At 39.3% G+C, this 19477-nt stretch overlaps 1 protein-coding gene across 1 annotated transcript in view; it reads right to left on the bottom strand.

Annotated features, from left to right (window-relative positions):
• Positions 1–19477, bottom strand: part of MAST4 (microtubule associated serine/threonine kinase family member 4) — a 373102-nt gene that overhangs the window by 33609 nt on the left and 320016 nt on the right. The window contains exons 14-19 of the mRNA XM_084833380.1: positions 15574–15641; positions 13538–13623; positions 5368–5576; positions 3385–3523; positions 2327–2459; positions 1479–1644 (exon numbers count right to left, since the gene is read on the bottom strand). Of these exons, the coding sequence (XP_084689506.1) occupies positions 1479–1644; positions 2327–2459; positions 3385–3523; positions 5368–5576; positions 13538–13623; positions 15574–15641 (801 nt within the window). The remainder of the gene's footprint in view (positions 1–1478; positions 1645–2326; positions 2460–3384; positions 3524–5367; positions 5577–13537; positions 13624–15573; positions 15642–19477) is intronic.

The raw sequence follows: 19477 nt of genomic DNA, 5'->3' as shown, positions 1-19477 counted from the left end.
GAGAAGATAGGTACTGATAGAATCATAGAATAGTAGGGTTGGAAGGGGCCTACAAGGCCATCGAGTCTAACCCCCTGCTCAATGCAGGAATCCAAGTCAGAGCATCCCTGACAGATGGCTGTCCAGCCTTGTCTTGAATGCCTCCAGTGTGGGAGAGTTATGATCTGGGGGAGGCAGTGGTTGGATTGCAAAGGTACCCAAATCTTGCCTTCCAACATAGAAGCTATCGGTATGGGCCGCTGTGTCAGCACCAAAGCAACCACCGGTATCGACGAATGTAACACTGGTGGTGGAGTGGGAATCGAGATCAAAACTGTTGACCACGGCTGGTGCTGTATCAATTCTGCCGCCTTTTTAGAGCTCTTCTTCTTCTTCTTGTTGTTCTTCTTTGGTTCAGAAGAAAGAGTAGAAGGGGGTTTCGAAGCTCTGGCCTGTTTTGATAACTTTTTTGTCAAATGAAAGTGTCAACCAGTGTGGGTGGCTCTTGTCAGCTCGGTGACTGCCCTTCCACGGGTGTGTCAGTTTGCTTGCCAGAATGAGTAGCACAACTATGGACGGGGGGGGGGGGGCCTTGAGACTTGCATAGGCTGCAACATAGCAGAAGTGCCCTCAGAAGAGCTAAATGTTTGAGCCATACCTCCATCGCTTTTCTCTACAAAACTGCATGGAAATTATCTGAGCGATTGCTCCTGGCTTGCTTCATAAAAGCCTAGCAATGTGAATGCATGTCCACCTTATGCCCTTCTCCCAGGTAGAAAAGGCACAAAGAATGTCTGTTCATCAGGGGTAACTTACTCCCATAGTGGACACACTTACGGTGAGGTGCCCAGAGAGCCATACACCCAGCAAGTGATTGCAGGATTGTGAAAAATAAAACAGAAAACTCAGAGAGAGAGAGAGAGAGAGAGAGAGAGAGAGAGAGAGAAGACAGAGTGAAAGAGAGACAGAGAGATAAAGAGAGAGAATAAAGCCTCAACAATAATCCAATTTTTTACAGAACGCAGAGAAGTTCCCGAACGAGGCTACCACAATGGTGATCAAAAGAGAACTGAGAAAATAAGTGGGAACCTGCTAGGGACATGTGGAATGAGACACTGGGGGAGGGTTCCCACCAAAATTCTTCAGCTATAGAAGTTTTCCTGAAACAGGGCTCTGAGCAGGCACAGAGCCACTGTGTGTGATGCACACAGACCACGAAGAAAAATACTTTATGATGATCATCACTGAATTCAGTCCTGCTTTGTTTCTCAAGTTCAAATTCCAGCCTTGTAATTCTGCTGAGTGTTGTGAGCAATTACATGTTTTATTTATGGTAAATGACTTAGAAAAATAATACAGATTTTAGTGATTCTTACATGGAGAAGATAGGATTGTCAGTTTCTCCTAGGAGCAACCAAGGCCTGATTAAGCCTTTAAAGCTGGCCAGGTGGCCATTCTCATAATTTTAAGGATAATAATTTCAGCTTTGTCATATTTACCACTAATGACTTGTCCAAATAGCTCTTCTGGCGTATCCCCAAAAAATGGTACACACCCAACAAGAAACTCATAAAGGATAATTCCCATGGACCACCAGTCCACTGGCTTGCCGTAACCCTGCCTCAGAATCACTTCTGGAGCTATATATTCCGGAGTGCCACAAACCTAAAAATGAGGAAAGAAAAACAAAACTGAATGTGTTTTGTGCATCAATTTCTCTGTTGATATCTTCCAATGTATTTTAAAAAAAAACCATGGTAGAGAATTTCAAACTTTCTCTTGGGCTTATTACACACACACACACACACACACACACACACACTTTCTAATGAAAGGTTTCAACTGAACTTATGCAGAATAATATTTCATAAAGGCTGCTTGCTATTATGAAGTCACAGTAGATTGCATATACTTCTACTAAACACAATTGGCTTATTCTTACTTTAACACAAAAACTTCTATGGTTTTACCTTAAGTAACTCTTAGAGTGAACAGATTGTGGGCAAATGGTAATGAGGCATGCTTAAAGGGAAATGGGCCATAGCTAGGATTTTTAGCACCCTTGATTGTACAATGCATCATGAGTTCCACAAGTACTCTGCTGAGACTCCTGAATTCTTTATAAAAACAACTTTCCATTTGTCTTTCTCACAATCTCACTTGCTCGCAATTAGATCGTTCATCTTACTAATAGACCATAATGGTGGAAAAAAATGTCTGGAACAATCTGCAGTGCAACAGTAAAGGTAACACCAGTATAGAAATAAAAAATCATTTGTAGAATTTCTACAATGCATCTAGTTTGTAAACTGTTATGCAAATACAATTAAAAGGACACATCTCCTACCTGTTTATCCAGAAATTCTCTAGCATCCTTCTCAATGTGACCCTCATAAAGATTGGTGGTCATACTCATGAGGCCAACCTTAGATAGCCCAAAATCTGTTAATTTTATATGTCCCATGGATGTTACCAATAAACTGCAAATGAGAATGACAGTAGATTACTATTACCTACTACTTCACTGTTGTTAACAAGATGTTCTCACTGCGGAACGTAATTTTAAGTCTAGATTATAACCACATGCCACCTGAGAACATCATGAAATAAGCTCAACAAAGGGGTACATTATTATGTGGGGTGTTTGGCTTCATTTCCCGAGAATTGGAGTGCTACTAGTGAGAATGCCACAGTCCCAAACAGCCCAGCCAGTTAGTACATCTTTGTTTACTAAAGGATCATTCCACAAAAGGAGAAGTGTGACCGATCTCTCCAATGGGTAGAATTTGGAAAGTTATTAATTAGGCTTTATGCTATATCCACCTTTGTCTATTAAGATAATAAATAGCCGACAAATACATATGCCTCAAACTAAAAAAGGACACGGAAGTGTCTAAGAAGAAGGGAGCTCTTAATATGCATATAAATGGTTCTAGGGGGAAAACTTTTAAAACACTATAAATAAGTAGACCAAGAAGTAATAAGATATATGTCTTCTTTTCCCATTTAGGAATAGGAAGGGGGGGGAAAACAATAACTACTGAAGCAGAAGCAAGAAGTTTCTACACACATGGTAGCAGCCATCATACTAAAAGTTTGCTGTAAAACAAATTTCTGATGGTGTCAAGACACTTCTAAAAGCTGAAAGTATAAATTCTGAAAATTGTGTAGAATCAATCGTAATTTAGCTCTTCCATTAAAATAATTCATGAGGAAAATATTAAAATCATAATCCCATAGACTAGAAGTTTGCGAAAAGATTTTAGTTCATACTTAAAAGAGCTACAGTAGTTACCACCTGTTAAAAGGTGGATGAAGTAGGAACACTATAACTGTCTTCCTTCATATTCTGTGTGCTTAGTTTTCAGGCAACTATTTTCTTGTAGTTACATGCTGTATACATACTTGTCTGGTTTCAAATCCCTGTGTACTATTCCATAGTTGTGGAGATACTCCAATGCCAGAACAGTCTCTGCAAAATACATCCTGGCCATATCTACAGGCAGAGGACCCATATTTTTCATTAAAGTAGCACAGTCTCCACCTAAAACACAATGTGTTAGTACAGTTTATTCCTCACTGAAAGTCCAGCAGTAAATCGTTCAAAATTCAGTTTGGCACTTGAAATTATAGTTAAGGACGACATATGTAAAAGTGAGTGAAAAGACATACTTTTTTAGAATTCTTACAGTAATAAGACTAATACTAAAAAAAATGCAGAAAATAAAGCATTATTTTCTAAAAATGGTGTTATATTCATTCAACCTAGTTAAAGAAACTACTGTTGAATGTTTAAGTATATGCATCTCCTTTGTAACTGTTTTCATAAAGCACGTGCTTTATTGCAAATACTCTAATAGAAATATGGCCAAACAAAGAGAGAGGAAATACATCTCATTTTAGCATGAATGCCTAGTACAAGCGTGATGCCATCTGAAGAAAACAAAGAAGGGAGCCTTCCTCCCTACTTCTAGCTGTGATAGGTGAATCACCCTGGACTCAATTCGTAACTACAGTCAGGTAGCCCAGTTATTTTCCTCAAGTCAAAATACTGCTCAGCTACTTTCAAGCATAATTACAAGCCAAATCAGACCCTACTGCACTCCAGATGTTACCAAGATTGCAGCAGGGTCCAATCCCTTTCCCAACTCCATGAGCCTCCCCTGGCCCCTCACCACTGCCACGACTTAACAAGCTGTTTGCTGCTGTGGACACTACAGTCTGGTCCAGCTGCAGCAGAGAGAAAAGAATTACATTCCCTAAGTTTCCTTGCACCTGAGTCACTTCCTTCAGTATTCCAAGCACTAGAGAAAGGAGAAAAAGAGACAGAAATGCCTCCCGTCCCTGGTACTACCACAGCAGTTGTCAGGTAAGTGGAATGGTGGAAGCAAGGGAGTTCTTCTCTGGTTCAGATTAAAATCTGAACCAAATAATATGAGGAGGTTATAATTAGGGCTGGGCCAAATCTCCATGAGGTGATTTGCTGGCTTACCTGAAGGGGGGGGGGGAGAGCATTTTGCCCTTTAAATTGGCTCTATGATTTTGCAGTTTGGTGGGATGCTTTACTTAGTTTGCATAGATTTTGCACAGTTTGGTGTAGTAAAGAAAAATTACTACAGAAGAAATGTCAGTTGCTGTTATGTTGGCAGCTCTTTCAAAATACTTTTAAAAGCACACCATATTCTTGAAAAATGGTCTAAGTGGTGGTGACAGTATCTGAAGCAGAGAAAGGCCTCTGCCATGATTCTCCCTAAGACATACCCAGGGGCAGGGGGGAGACAGTGCCCAGGGGTCTGTGCTACCACTGCCGCTGCAAGCAGTTTTTCTTCTATAGTAAAAAGAAAAAGAAAAGCAAGAGAACTACAACTAGCACCATGGTAAGCAAAACGCCCTATCCCTCCTGAACTACCATGACCCATTTTGCCCTCCACCCCCACTGAAAACAGCTTCCCCAATTTGCTACCACATGAACCTGGGGGAGGGGGAGTCATTTTGGTTCAACCCTAGTTGCTCTATTATTTATTTTATATCTCCCCTTTCCTCCAAGGAACTCAAGGCGGAGTACATGGTTTCCCTTCCCCCCAGTTTATTCTCTACATAACCCTGTTAGGTGGGTTAGGCTGCGAGATAGTGACTGTTCCATGGTCACCCACTCAGATCACGGCTCAGTAGGTTTTAAACCTGGGTCTCCCCAGTCCTAGCCCAGTACTCTAACTAGTAGGTAAGAATTACAACTTACTGAGGCCCATTTTTTGAACCAAGGAATTATGAAATGCTTGTTCCATATTGGGACAGGGGAATCTGTAGTGTAAATACATTGAATTTATTCTTATTTTGCGGTATTATATTACACAGTGCTTGCCACTGTATGCAAAACAAATACTGTACCTTCTACGTATTCCATGGCCATGCATAAATGGCGTCTAGTTTCAAAGGAACAATACATGCTGACTACAAATGGATTTTCTGCAAATGTCAGGATATCACGCTCAACAAAAGCCTGCTGAATCTGGTTTCGAAGAATGAGATTTTGTTTGTTAATCTTCTTCATGGCAAACCTCTGTCTGGTTTCCTTATGCCGCACCAAATAAACAGCACTTTAAAAGAGAGAGAGAGAGAGAGAGAGAAAAGCATCAGAGTAAGATCTAATAGAGATTACTAAATAGATATGCTACGGAAGTAGAACATGTTTAACATTTGAGTGGTGATTCCAGAATTATGTTTTCTGACCCTACTTGCCACGTCAGCCAACCAATTAACCACTGATAAATCCAATTACACACAAAAATGTATTAAAATGGTTTTCGGAGTACTCATTACTGTTTTTTATGGTGAGGAAAACTGATATGGCACAACATTATAATTAACTCTAAGAACGCGTATTCTGCAAGTATGCATCATATTCATGATTCATAATCCACCTCTGACTTCTCAGGATGATATCATATATGAAACCCAAAAGAGAGAGAGAATGTAAGCTTCATGATGAGACAGCTTCTCTTTGCCAATTGTGAAAGTAGTACACTTACTGTCATTGATGTGACCAATGAACAGAGTTTATCACCACTGGGGCAGATGACCAGTGGCTGAGTCAACCTAGAGTTAAATTATTCACCTATGATTAATTCCCTAAGGGATACATTTAACAGGTTTACTGTAGTCTAAGATGACAAATGGAATAGATTTCATAAAATATAAAAGTGGTAACTGGGCAGGGCTGGTATTGTTGCATTCAGGATTTAGTAAAAGGGGTTACAGAAGATATGATTCATCTGTAGTTATATTGATATGTACAACTTTCAAGAAGACCTATGAAGAAGATTTCATCTTGATCTTCCTAGCCTCTGTTCACATAGCCAAAATGGTTTCTCTTATTATCACTGTAGGGTCATTTCTCGAGATACACTTTTCTTTCATTTTCTCAATCTGACAGCACTGTCCCTATTTCAGGGTACGGAAGCCAAAACAGACTGCACCACATTGAAATCAGGATGACATTGCACATTAGGCAAAATACAAATCACATCCCACCCTCTGTACTTCCTGCAGTTTTACACTTTAGAACATGTCATGCCCTTCCTGAGGTGAAGCCATGCAACTTAGTATAGTAATTTATTTCAACTGGCATGTATTCTTCTGTCTCTTCACAGTCCACTCATTATATTTATTTGTTTCAGTGATTCATACAAATCTTTCCAAGGCAACTTCCCAGGAATGTCAATGAAAATGCATTAATAAAATCACAATACAAATATTAAAACATATCTGGATCCTTCCCTCAGGGCAGTTGGTGATAGATGGCCAAGTGGGGTAAGGGGATAGCCCAGCTGTAGCAGGCACCTGATGTTATCTTTGCCTGCTTCCCTCTCTCTTGGAATCCTTCCCACAGGATAGTTGATCAAATATTATATAAGCTCACGTATATGAATTTCACACACACATTAAATTATGCTCCAAGTGGCTTACATCTCTCTCTCTCTCTCTCTCTCTCTCTCTCATTCTCTCTCTCTCTCTTTCTCTCTCTCTCTATATATATATGTCTACCTATCTTCCTCCAAGGTTAAGTTCACTGTCCCTTTGGTTTCTTGGCATCATCCACTTTCTTCTCTGGATTTGTTCTTTCTGCTTTGTTCAGCCTTTGCATTCAGCTACCTTTTCCTTTAAGTATTTGAGCCTCTGTCTATTATATTTAGGGGGAAGTAACCCCTATCAAGTGCCATAGACTTGTGAAAAGACTAATGCCTTGAAGGCCAAATATATACAATGACCAATTCATTGATCACATTTCAATTATTTAACTGTAGAGTCTAGGCGACAAGTAAGACTCAGATTAATAGTGTGAAATAATGACCAGTCTACCTATCAGACAAAGAAGGGCAGCCTAACAGAAGTTCAAAATAGAATACCATACAGAATATACCACATACTTCATCAGGAGTATCACTATCATTAATACAGTGTGAGAGAAACAGTACAGCAGATGGCACTGTGCAACAAATACAGTAGTGGGGAGGGGGGTAAAACTAAAAGGCTACTGGAACAAATGAAGCACTGTCAGTGAAAACGACCTTTGCTGCTGCACAGATCATACGGTGTCTAATCCCCTGGCAACCAACACCAACAATAGAAAACTAGTACAAATGATGCTTCTTACTGAGAAATATTCTGTAATAAGGAACTAAGATCCTTCTCCTTGCATTTGGACAATGAATCACTCTGCCTCAACTGGCATGTGGTAAACTTGAAAGATGGTATAGTCCTGTCTGTATGAAAAGTTAATAAAGCAAACTGCCTATAAGCAACTCCAGTTTATTTCCTAAGGAATGTTTTGAAAAGCCCATGCATAAGGATTGAACCAATGGATGTGTACACAGAGCACAGTACCCCTACACTAAGCTAGAGATTTATTTCTGCTTTTCTCTGCAGTGAATTAGCACTACTAAACAGACAAGCGGCTCTGAAGTTGAAGTCAAAGTACAGCTTCAGCTGTACAAGTGGTTCTCTCCCTTATCCACATATCTACTTTTAAAAATCCTACTCAAAACAACATTGAAAATACTAATACACAAACACATAAGTCAGTTTTCCCCAACCTGGTACCCTTCAGACATTTTGGACTACAACTCCCAGAATTCCTGACCGTTGGCCATGCTGGCTGGGGTTGATGGGAGTCAAAATCCAAAACACTTGGAGGACTCCAGGTTGGTGAAGGCTGGAATAAGTGTTTCAGTCCTCTTCTAAATTTGGGCAACAGAAAGGCATGCCATTGAAGAGACTGTTTATCAGCCAAATATGTACAAATTAACTCTTAACAAATGTAAACAAAGAACAAAATGATACTGTCTTCCTGTCACTTGACTAGCTTAACAGGAGGAAAACATCTTTAGTTCCTACATATAAAAGGATTATTTTCATGTGTCCATGCTTCTGATCTTTCATTCAGTTTACTGGCCAAAATAACTAAGGACCCCAGATTTAGGGCATTTTATTTATTTACTTTGAAGAGATATGTTCTTCCTTTTGCTCAAATGCTCTCCATTTACACAGTAAAATATATTTGTGCAATAAATTTCTATCATAATCTTTTAAACTCATGCCATATCTCAAGGGCTTCTGTTGAGGAGATAGTTTCCCAAAATTCAAACTAAGTATGTTGTGCTTGGGAAAACACTGTCCTTTCCCTAGATAGTACATCCAGGGAATTGTTGGGATTGTTGTGTAGAAGGTATCTTCATGTGCTATACTTTGCATACTTTGAGTGCATACTTTGATGACAAAATTAATAATGCAATACCCTCCTCTCATACATTCACACCATTTTGTGAACACACACACACACAGCTTTTGGAAAGCTGTGTGCACTCTTGCTATCTTAAATTATATTCCACTTATCCTGGTGACCCGCAAAGGGTGGTGCATGGAGAGAAAGGCACAGGAATGCATTAGGGAGGATGGAAAACAGAGACTGGATAGAGAAGAGAGAACTGGTGGATTGGATACAGTAACCTGTGGTTCACATGATGGCTGTCCTTCACCACCCGTTTCAAAAATGTGTGAGGCAGGTTCTCCTCCACCATGATGCCTGCTTGTGTGGAAGTCAAGTTCATGTGATTTCTTCTAGGAGAGAATTGTGCAACCAACACTTCAGTGCAATCCAGCATTGTTGTGGACTGCACGTCTCACAGGGTCTTTGAGCTGTGTGGTGGTGGTGATGGAAGGACTGCCAGCTTGCTCCTCCACTACATGATGATATCCATCTCCAAATTATGAAGCAGAGCAAAGTTGGATGAGAAAGTGTATGAGTGAGAGTGTATGTTCTCCAGGATCCATTCTGTATATGCGTGTTTACCGGTCCAAATTTTTGTTGCTGTCCTCTAGTACAACTCCATGCAGAGTACCATGTACTAAACACAACATCCTTCCCTCACCCATATCATTTGGTGAACCTCTGGTAAATCTTTCTTTTTTTCTTTGAAAGCTATGTACTCTCTTCCTCATGTACTGGAACAAGAGATTCTCTTGTTAAAAATCACTAACTGATTATGCTACAACAAGACACTTCTGCTATGCCCCCATTTCTTACATGCTGATGGGATATTGTGGGCTTATCATGCAAATCTAAAACAGGGATTGAGGCATACTTTGATATAGGAAAGACCCTTTTTTAAAAAAGTGGTCCTTAGTCAGAATAAATACTAATTTGGCAAGAAAAGTTGTTCCTACTCTTTAATTGAATGGCCTCAAAAACCAGGAATTCAACCTGCAAACATTAAACCGCTATAATATTTATCTCTACAAACAATATGGGATATTTTATAAACGCCTGTACTCTTCTGGAAATCATGAGACATATTGAAGCAATGCTCCTCTAACTCAGAAAAGCACCCAAAGGTGAAAAAAGGTCACTGGGATTTCATATTGGTCACCATTTTCAAATAGCTCAGAGCTAGTCCTCAAAAGACTGAAACCATCACCAGCCCACCCAAGCCTAAACATCATGCTGCTAACAATAGCAATTAGTTCATTCTTTTATGAATGTATTGCCATACACATTTCTTTCATAGCTACTCACTACCAAAATCTTGAGAAGTGATTCCAAACTACAATTATGTAACCTCCAAAGAAAGTAGAAATGGCTATTGAGCTAGTTCACAAAACCATGCTGATGAGGGATTAGGGAAACACAACAATTGTGAATGAACTTCTGTTCAAGGTTAACATAATTTTGAGAGAGAAAACATGTTGCATTTGCAGTAAGAAACAATTTATGAGCAAGAAACAAAGATTTGGCTTGAAGAGAAAGTCTAAGACAGCTTGTGAAACCATTAATGACTTGGCCTGCATCCTACACGTTTACTAATTCACAGCTTGTTTAACTTCTTGTATATTCCCAACCATTCATTTCAACAGCCTGGTGTACTTCATCTACTATAAAGTCATTTAATTGCACTACAAATGAATTTACTCCCCCAATTATAAACTAGAATTCTAAAAAAAATATTTATTGAAACTTAGAAAAAAGGTTCACATTTAAACTCATCAGGTTTACTGCATCTGACAAATTTCTGCCAAAGGATGCCAAGATCAACAATTATATTTTGAAAGAGAGCATTTGAAGTTACTAATGAAGGAAACAAAATCCATAGTAGAACCAAACAAATGAATTGGACAACTATAAAATCCATACACATAAGCCCAACATTCGGCTTAATCAAAACGCCTTCATTTGGAAGAAATAGCGTATTACACTATCATAATAAAAACATTAATGAACTACATCACAAAAATATACCCAATGACATTCCTGAAAATAAATTAATGAACCATAAGCAATAGCTCACTTACTTATGGTATCTTAGAAAATTAATGGCCTGGAAAATATCAAAAGGAAAAATGTCTCACAACAACATTAGCTTTATTTTCAGTTTATACTAGTAATAAACAGCATTAAGTGCCCTTGAAGCATTTTACTGCTGTGCTTCCACAAAAGGAGTAGTATAATTATTCTTGAATGGTACTAAAATTCTTAGGACCTCAGGTATTATTAATGTGGTATCTTTTTAACTTAGCACTAGTGAGGAATCTCTTGGACTGAGTGTTGTTGGTGACCAAAGTTCTGACCTTCTGAACCTGGTGCTAATACCTTTACGATTGAAACAAACACTGAAAACCAATGAATGTGTTTTGTGTTAATGTTAAGCACTGAACAATAGTAGGGGCACAATCCTGCCAAAGTTAAGCACTTTAAAGTCCAACTGGTTTCATCATAAGCATTAAGCACATGCTCAAATGTATGCCACTGAAAATAATGGGACTGTAAAAACCCAAGTTTGGCTGGATTGCATACCTTAAATATGTACTAAAAATGACAGGAGATGCATATTATATGAAGTAACATATGAGATTATATTGTAATTACATCACTTTACTTAGAATTGCTCACTCTATTACAAATATGAAACAATTTTAAGCGGCACCAGACAGGCCGCTTAACAAGATCAGCCTCGGATGGCCTTCTCTCTGTCCCATCAGCCAGGACAGCTAGACTGGTGGGGACGAGGGAGAGGGACTTCTCTGTGGTGGCCCCCACTCTGTGGAAATCCCTCCCTAGGGAACTCCGTCATGCCCCCTCTTTAATGAGCTTCCGTCGAGCATTAAAAACGTGGTTGTTCAGGCAGGCATTTGGGGTGGGTTAGGGTATTTTAGAAAATGTTTTTATTGTAGAATTTTATTGTTTTAAACTGTTTTATTGTATGTTGTACATCGCCCAGAGTGGCTGGGTGACCAACCAGATGGGAGATTAATAAATTTAATAATAAATAATAAATAAATAAAAATAAAACAATCCTCTATATTACATTTTTTCTGGGCAAACATAGTGGGTGAAATACAACACTGCACAAGTGGACTTCCAATCATGTGACAGGACTTATTCTCTTCTAGGAACATAGTAAGCAGCCATATACTGATTCAAACTATTGAGCCATCTAGTCCAATATTGTCAACACTGACTGGAGGCAGCTCCCCAGGGTTTCAGACAGGAATTTTTCCAGCGCTACCTGGAGATGCCAGAGATTGAACTTGGAACCTTCTGCATGCAAAGCAGGTGCTCTACCACTGAGCCATGGCACTTCACCCCTCCACCCTGCAGCTCCCTGCCCTCCAAACCACTCTAGAGGGACCCCCAACTCACCAGAGCAGATCTGGATGGCACACCAGAGGCTGCAGGGGGAATTACCCCCTTCTCTTTCGAATGATGGAAGCTGTTCCATCAGCAAGAAGATGCTGATGGCACTAACTTTCAAAAATCCAAATTCATGTTTTAATTTAAAGGTGTCATTTACTCTTATATATTATGCTACATAGAAATGTAAATGCCTTTGTTAAACTTCTAACTCCACTTCATTAATCCCCTGACAATTGAAGAATGAAGCACATTTGACTTGAAACCTGCAGAAAGTTGATCAGGTGCCCAACCTGAAATCAGCCACTGTTTCACTTTCTGGGTAAAGTATGCTGTAAAGCCATTGTAACCATCTATTCTCTTATTTATTATTCCTTTGATTTGCCTATATCTATGAGAAAGAAAATAGCAAGCACATACAAGTTATTTTTTTGTATGTCCCCCTAGAAACTTCTTCTTTGAAGGACAAGGTAAAATAATTGTAACAAATAATAAATATAAGCCAAGCATCCTGGATTTCTTTCAGATTCAAAACATTGCACCCTCATACTATCAGCAAATTAACACAATGAGCAACTTTCGGTTTCATAAAACTATTTAAGATTTTTACCTGGCATTTCTTAATCATAGGGCCCATTCACATATAATTGTGGCAAATCGTGGGTTACTTAATCAGTTAACCCACAATTTGTTTGCCATTGCCACCAGCATGCTTCTGCTTAATTAATTAACCCATGATTTGCAATGTTGCATGCCATGTGCAAGCTGCTTCCGATTTGAATATTCACCCTCCAATTGGAACTACCGTAGATTGCTTCATGACATACAAACCCAGCCACTATGGGTTATTTCACAACCCAAAGTGAACCCAAGAAGTTAAACTAGCCTAAGAACTAATTTGCTGCTTTTACATGAGAACCGGAACATATAATTTTTTGTGATCACTTGTGCAATGTCAACATTGAAAATAATGATAGCACAATTATTTTGCCTTTCAGCTCCTCTGATCATTAAAAAAGCATATTCGGTTGAAAAGTATTGGGTTTTGTTTTCTGTTTTATCATTTTGATCAAATTACAGATTTTAATTTAAGCTTGTTTACCAACCAAGAAGTGAGAGGGTTTCATTTTAAACAGCACAAAGGCTACAGAGAATCTATTGTTCTCACGTACTCATTTATTGATGTCTTCTTTCCACAGTAACATTTTTTAGCAGTTTTCCAAACAGGAAGTGGTTTGGGATATATTGCAAAAAAATAAAATACATAAATATATTAAGAGATATTAATAAGGCATGTACCTACACACCATTTCATTTAGTAAGCAGCAGAAAATCATGCAAAAACCATGACTTATTTATACATAAAGTACTCACCCATATGCTCCATTACTAATCAGTTTAATCGTTTCAAAATCACTTTCACGGGGCTTCCTTTGAAGTTTAAGGGATGCATTAGAACTCTTTAAAATAGATAAGGAAAAGAAAGCCAATTACACTAGGTACGAAGTATTGTAACGTAAGTGGAATATGAAGGCCAGAACCATAAAGAGGTATTGGTGGAACTCTAACCAATCCATCATAGCTAGAAGATTCAGTGCCTTAATGGACTTTCAGACCTATTGTCAATAATCCAATAATGTCTATTTTGCATCATCCCAACACATTTTAGAAGTAGTGTGTGCTGTTTGGCAATGTAAGGTGTGTTTTTTTACTTCCAAAACAAATATGAATCAAAATTATTTCCTAATATTTATTCAAGGAACATCAAAGGAGGAAGCAAATACCAGTATATTTGCAGAACACTTTCTAAAGAGATTCTTCTTCTCGTATCACCATCCTGCACACTCTCAATAGTTGGTTTGTATTTAAAACAACAATAAAAGCCCAAACCAAAAGATTCAGACTTGGAACTACATAATTAATATTTGTTAAGCAAAAGCTCTACTACTACTTTTTTTTCAGAAAGATACTTAACTTTAAAAAGTCAAAATATATTTACTGATATATTTCAACTGTATTTCCATCTATTTTCTTATTTATTTTAATCATTTATATCCTGCTTTTAAAAAATACTTTCAGCAAAGCCGTTAACAAATCAAGAGTAACCACAATAAGATAATAATTTTAAAATCTCGTATGAAAAACACAATAAAACTTATCATAAAAAAACAAAATCTAGTGTTTGTACCTTTATATTATTCCAAACAGACTATTTCCTGTCTTACAAGCTATCAACATTAGAGTTGTATTGTCAGTGTTCATGCTGAATAAAACTTGTGTTTGTGGCACAAAAGCCTCTGACGCTGATTGTAAGAGATGGTATGATGGCAAGGAATGTTCAGTTGTTTGCAATCCATCTTCTTTGATGGATGGGAAGGTTCTTGTTCTGGCTTGGATTAAAACCTCACAATGATGGCTCAGGATTGGACAGAGGTCCTGGAACATAGGGAAGCTAAGGGACAGGGAACCCAGAGGCAGAGGAAAATGGAACTGAGGCAAGAAGAGACTAGACACTGAGAGGGCTCTGAAGGAACTTAATAGCACTATAGGAAGACCTATAGACCACAGTGGGAGTGGGAATGGAGTGCTAGGGAGATCTGTCAAGAAATAAGATGGTTAAAGGAAATGGAAAATATAAACCCCGGGCTTCAACTACTACCACAGTAGGGTGAGGCTACCAGTGGAAAGAGCATTTGGGCGATAGAATTCTCTGTACACGCTTCTGGATGTTGAGTAAGAACTAGTAGCGGATGTTTTCATTCTATGCTGCATTCTTCACAACATCTGAGAATCAAGGGGTGACGTGCTCCTGGAGGAGAACCCCTACCTTCCCAGACCCAGCACTGAGAATAATGCCATCCCCATTGATCGCCAGTGCCAGCAGCCTGCCCCACATCCTCTAAACACCCACTCAGAAAGAACGTTGAGTCATGAAGCTGACTTCATCTGGGATCATTATCCACATGTTCTCTGTGGTGAACTACTATATGGTACCGTGCACAGCCATTAGGTGCTTTCTGCCCTCCAAACAAATGAAGTGCTTCCCTGGCTCCTATATATATCCTGAGCAACCCTTTAGAAAACTGTCTTATGTAATCCACACTAGTTGTGGCTTTTTTCCTGAGGAGAGCCTACAACTACTTTGGACTGGTAAAGGAATCAGACAGACAGAAGAGAGGGTGTATGCTGAAGACAGCAGTTAGTGGATTTGGGAGTGGTGACTATTCCAGTGCCAGCTGACAGGTGACAGAAAACATTGCAGCTTCAATGTCTACTGCTAACTCCAAGAAGTAACAGAGCAGTGCCACTTTGATGTTGCTGTACTTTTTTGCAAGGTAACTGAATTAATGCAATCAATCATTTATTTTAAACTTACAGAAAAACATAAGCCAAAGTAACAAAATACTTACACTAACTGATTCGTCAGTTTCTGGAGTTGCTGCTGTCCCACTGTCATAGTTAGCTAGCTGAGCTATTTCTACAAAAAGAAGAGCACACTATTTTCAGAATACAGTTTGCGTACTTATTAAAATGCTTGGTTAAAAGATAGAGGGAGCCAGTTTTTAACTGAATTAAAAAGGAAATAATTTTTTCTGCAGATAGATCAAGATCACACTTTCAAACTCAATTACATCTTCTTTTCAATGATATCTCAGCCTTTTACATGAAGTCCCTCTAAAGTTAAACTCATTATTAAACATTCTATTTGTAGTTTCTATACTGCTTAGGTGCCTAGTATAACTTAAAAAAAACACCGCTATTTTTATTAAGAGCCAGAATGGCAAAGTGGTTGGACTATCTGACTAGGACCTGGGAGCTCCAGTTTCAAACCCCACTCAGCCACAAAGCTCTCTGGGTGACCTTTGGCCAATCTCTCTCTCTCTCTCTCCCCCCCTCTGCCTAACCTACCTTACAGGGTCACTGTGAGGATAAAAACAGAAGGGAGAACAACAATGTTCATTACTGCACATAGCTGCTTGGAGAAAGGGTTGGATTAAGACATGTGTTTTTAATTTTTATTACATTTATATCCCACCTTTTTTCCTCTTTAAGGAAAAAATGCCAAGGCGGCGTACATAATCCTCCTCCTCTCCGTTTTATCCTCACAACAACCCTGTGAGGTAGGTTGGGCTGAGAGTCTGTGACTGGCCTAAAGTCACCCAGTGAGCTTCCATGGCCGAGTAGGGACTGAACCCGGATCTCCCGACTCCCAGTCCAGCACTCTAGCCACTACACCACACTGGCTCCATAACATGTACTATTATGTTATTAGTTATTACTAAGGCAACCAAACATATGGAGTTTAGTAAAGCATATGGCTGCTCCAAATCTTTACTACCTTCTGAAAATTGCCATGAATTCAAGTAATGTGGCTCTTCTCATCTGAGATAACCATGTAATTAATTAAACCCTTTAAAAGCTTAAGGGTGCAATACTATGGGGATAGTCAGCCTATCCAATTCTGGGTGGGTGGAGCACAGAGGGGATCATCTTCTCCGCACTCCAGCTGGTGCTGCATTTGCTGTCTAACCAGGAAGCTTCAGAGCGGGGGGTGGGGGGTGGAGGCTGGATGGCGCATAGGACGTGTCGTAATGGCACTTCCGCGATCCCCTCCCCTGGAAACGCCCCCTTTCGGCTGCTCCACAGTGCTCTTCCGAGCACGGAGTCAGGGACAAACCACGCCTTTTACGAGGTGGCAAGTGTGGAGCACTGGATTTCTGGGAACTGAGCTCGGAGCGCTGGCTCTGAGCTCGGTTCCCAGAAACCGAAAAGTCCTGTGGCTGTCTAGATGCTGTCTAGCAGCCATAGGATTGCATCCTAAGTTAGTTTCTAAATAGGTATATGTCTGCAAAAGGTAGTTTTGATTTTTCTAAAAATAAAATTACTTGCCAATATTAACACCCAAACCTAAAGATACACATATGTGGCAGCACATGAGTAGCATGTACATCAATATAATTATCTTAAGCTGCATGTTGGATGGTTAAGTGGGGCTTGAGAGGATCATCTGCTATCAGGTGTCAGTTGTGCCCTCTGTTCCAAAAACCTACTGTGAAATATTACAGGCTACATCCAATGCCACATGAGCAAGGGTCCAACTGTACAATGGGGCTTCCTCCAGCTCCCCTTCCCCCTTCACCCCCAGTATGCCCCCAAATCTGCTTTGGAGAGTCCCCTAACCCTTCAGAGCAGGGAGGGTGGGGGGGGGCTACAAGGGGGAGGGAGAAACCATTCCACAAGCAATTTCTGTTCTGCAGTCAGACGGACAGCACTGGATACAAATCCTAGGTGTGCATAATTATGTCAAGTAGCTAGCTTTTAGGTGTCAAGTGGCTATCTTCACGATGGTGTGTAGGTGAATTACTCCGTTAGTGAGCATTCATCAGGCTCTGGCTCTGCTGAATGTTGTACTATGTGACATCTTCATGAAGAATTATAGTAACATATCTGTTCAATACACAAGTGCCTACCCAAATAGCTGCGCCAACCAGATAAGACTTGCACTACTGGCACAATAGTGCAGTCATGACAGTCCACTATCACCCATTCATTTTTGCACAATAACCAACAGGATTTGACCATGGCAGAATGAACCATATATTTTATATGTAAGCAAATTATATTTTATTTATTTATTGCATTTATACCCCGCCTTTCTCCCTCTCGCAAGGAACTCAAGGCGGCTTACATTATCCTCCTCCTCACCGTTGTATCCTCACAACAACAACCCTGTGAGGTAGGTTGGGCTGAGAGTCTGTGACTGGCTCAAAGTCACCCAGTGAGCTTCCATGGCCAAGTTGGGACTAGAACCCGGATCTCCCGGCTCCCAGTCCGTCACTCTCACCACTACACTACACTGGCTCTCTTATATATATGAAATATATTTATATTTCAACCCTTTATTATTTATTTATTCATTTCATTTCATTTCTATACCACCCAATAGCTGAAGCTATTGTAACTGCATTATAGATTTCGTATAGGAGGGATATTTTAATCACTGAAATGAATGTAAGAACATAGTATTTCAAAGACAATAAACGACTTAAAAGTTACTTTTATGTACATTCATTGTATATACATGTCAAAAACACAAAGGAAGCCATCCCATAACAGCAAACATAAATTCATAAACCCAAGATATAGTTCACTACAAATTTAGAATAAGCCATTAATATAATCTAGGTCAAACATACATGTAGGGTTTTCTCTTTAAGTCAAACCCAGCATGTTTTCATTTGCATTAAGGCAACCTGCAGTAACAAGGTAAAACTCTGGAATAGCTTCACAAGCAATTTATAAATGTGGGGTTTTATAATGGAACTGCTGAGATATTTCTTTTAGTCTTGTTTCTGGCTGGGAAAGAACGAAGCCATTGTAATCTACTTTGACAGCCTTTTCAATTCAAAAATTATATTAATAAATAGAAAATTAAAATGGTTCAGTTTTAAACATTATTTCATTTGCAAAATAGCCATTATCTGAGAAATACACATTATTGGTAAACAGTAGGTAGTAATGGAATGAAACCACAAGTCAGCTTTTGAAGCAGGGAGCTAAGGAACCATTTGTAATGCCTGAAGACATTTTTTAAAACTCATCTAAATACCATTAAACATCTGCTTTTTTATTGCATTGATTTAAACCATTTCTAAAGACTCATGATTCAAAAAGGTAAAGATGGTAATTTAAAAGCCATGGGGAAACATTTCTCCCCAGGGAACATTGCTGAAATACATCGACTAGGCTACAATAAATGATGAATCTGCTGTGCTATTCCTTTGAGTACAGTATAGGTTTATCTGGCATTATCTCCAAGTACTGCATGCATCATTTCATTTGAAGAAAAGACAGTATAGAAAAACGGAGAAAAAGTAAAGGGTTACAATCCTAAACACAATTACTGAAAAACAAATTCCTCTGAGGTGTAAAGTGGCACATTTATTTTCAACTGAAATACATCCTTGTTTTAAACTTGTTTTTATAAACATAATCAACTGGGGCATACATGACCACTACAACCTTTGCTGTTCAGTCGTTAAGTCGTGTCCGACTCTTTGTGACCCCATGGACCATAGCACGCCAGGCCTTCCTGTCCTCTGCTATCTCCCAGAGCGTGCTCAAGTTTATATTCATTGCATCGGTGATGCTATCTAGCCATCTCATCCTCTGCCGGCCCCTTCTCCTTTTGCCTTCAGTCTTTCCCAGCATCAGGGTCTTTTCCAGTGAGTTTTCTCTTCGCATTAGGTGGCCAAACTATTTGAGCTTCAGCTTCAGTATCTGTCCTTCCAATGAGCAGTCAGGGTTGATTTC

The sequence above is a fragment of the Heloderma suspectum genome, chromosome 2, assembly GCF_057233095.1.
Source record: "Heloderma suspectum isolate Gila_16-S chromosome 2, 16-S_ref, whole genome shotgun sequence".
In the NCBI taxonomy this organism is placed as follows: Eukaryota; Metazoa; Chordata; class Lepidosauria; order Squamata; family Helodermatidae; genus Heloderma; species Heloderma suspectum.
Note: the sequence above shows the minus strand (reverse complement) of the source record. Positions and strands in the feature narration are given on the sequence as shown.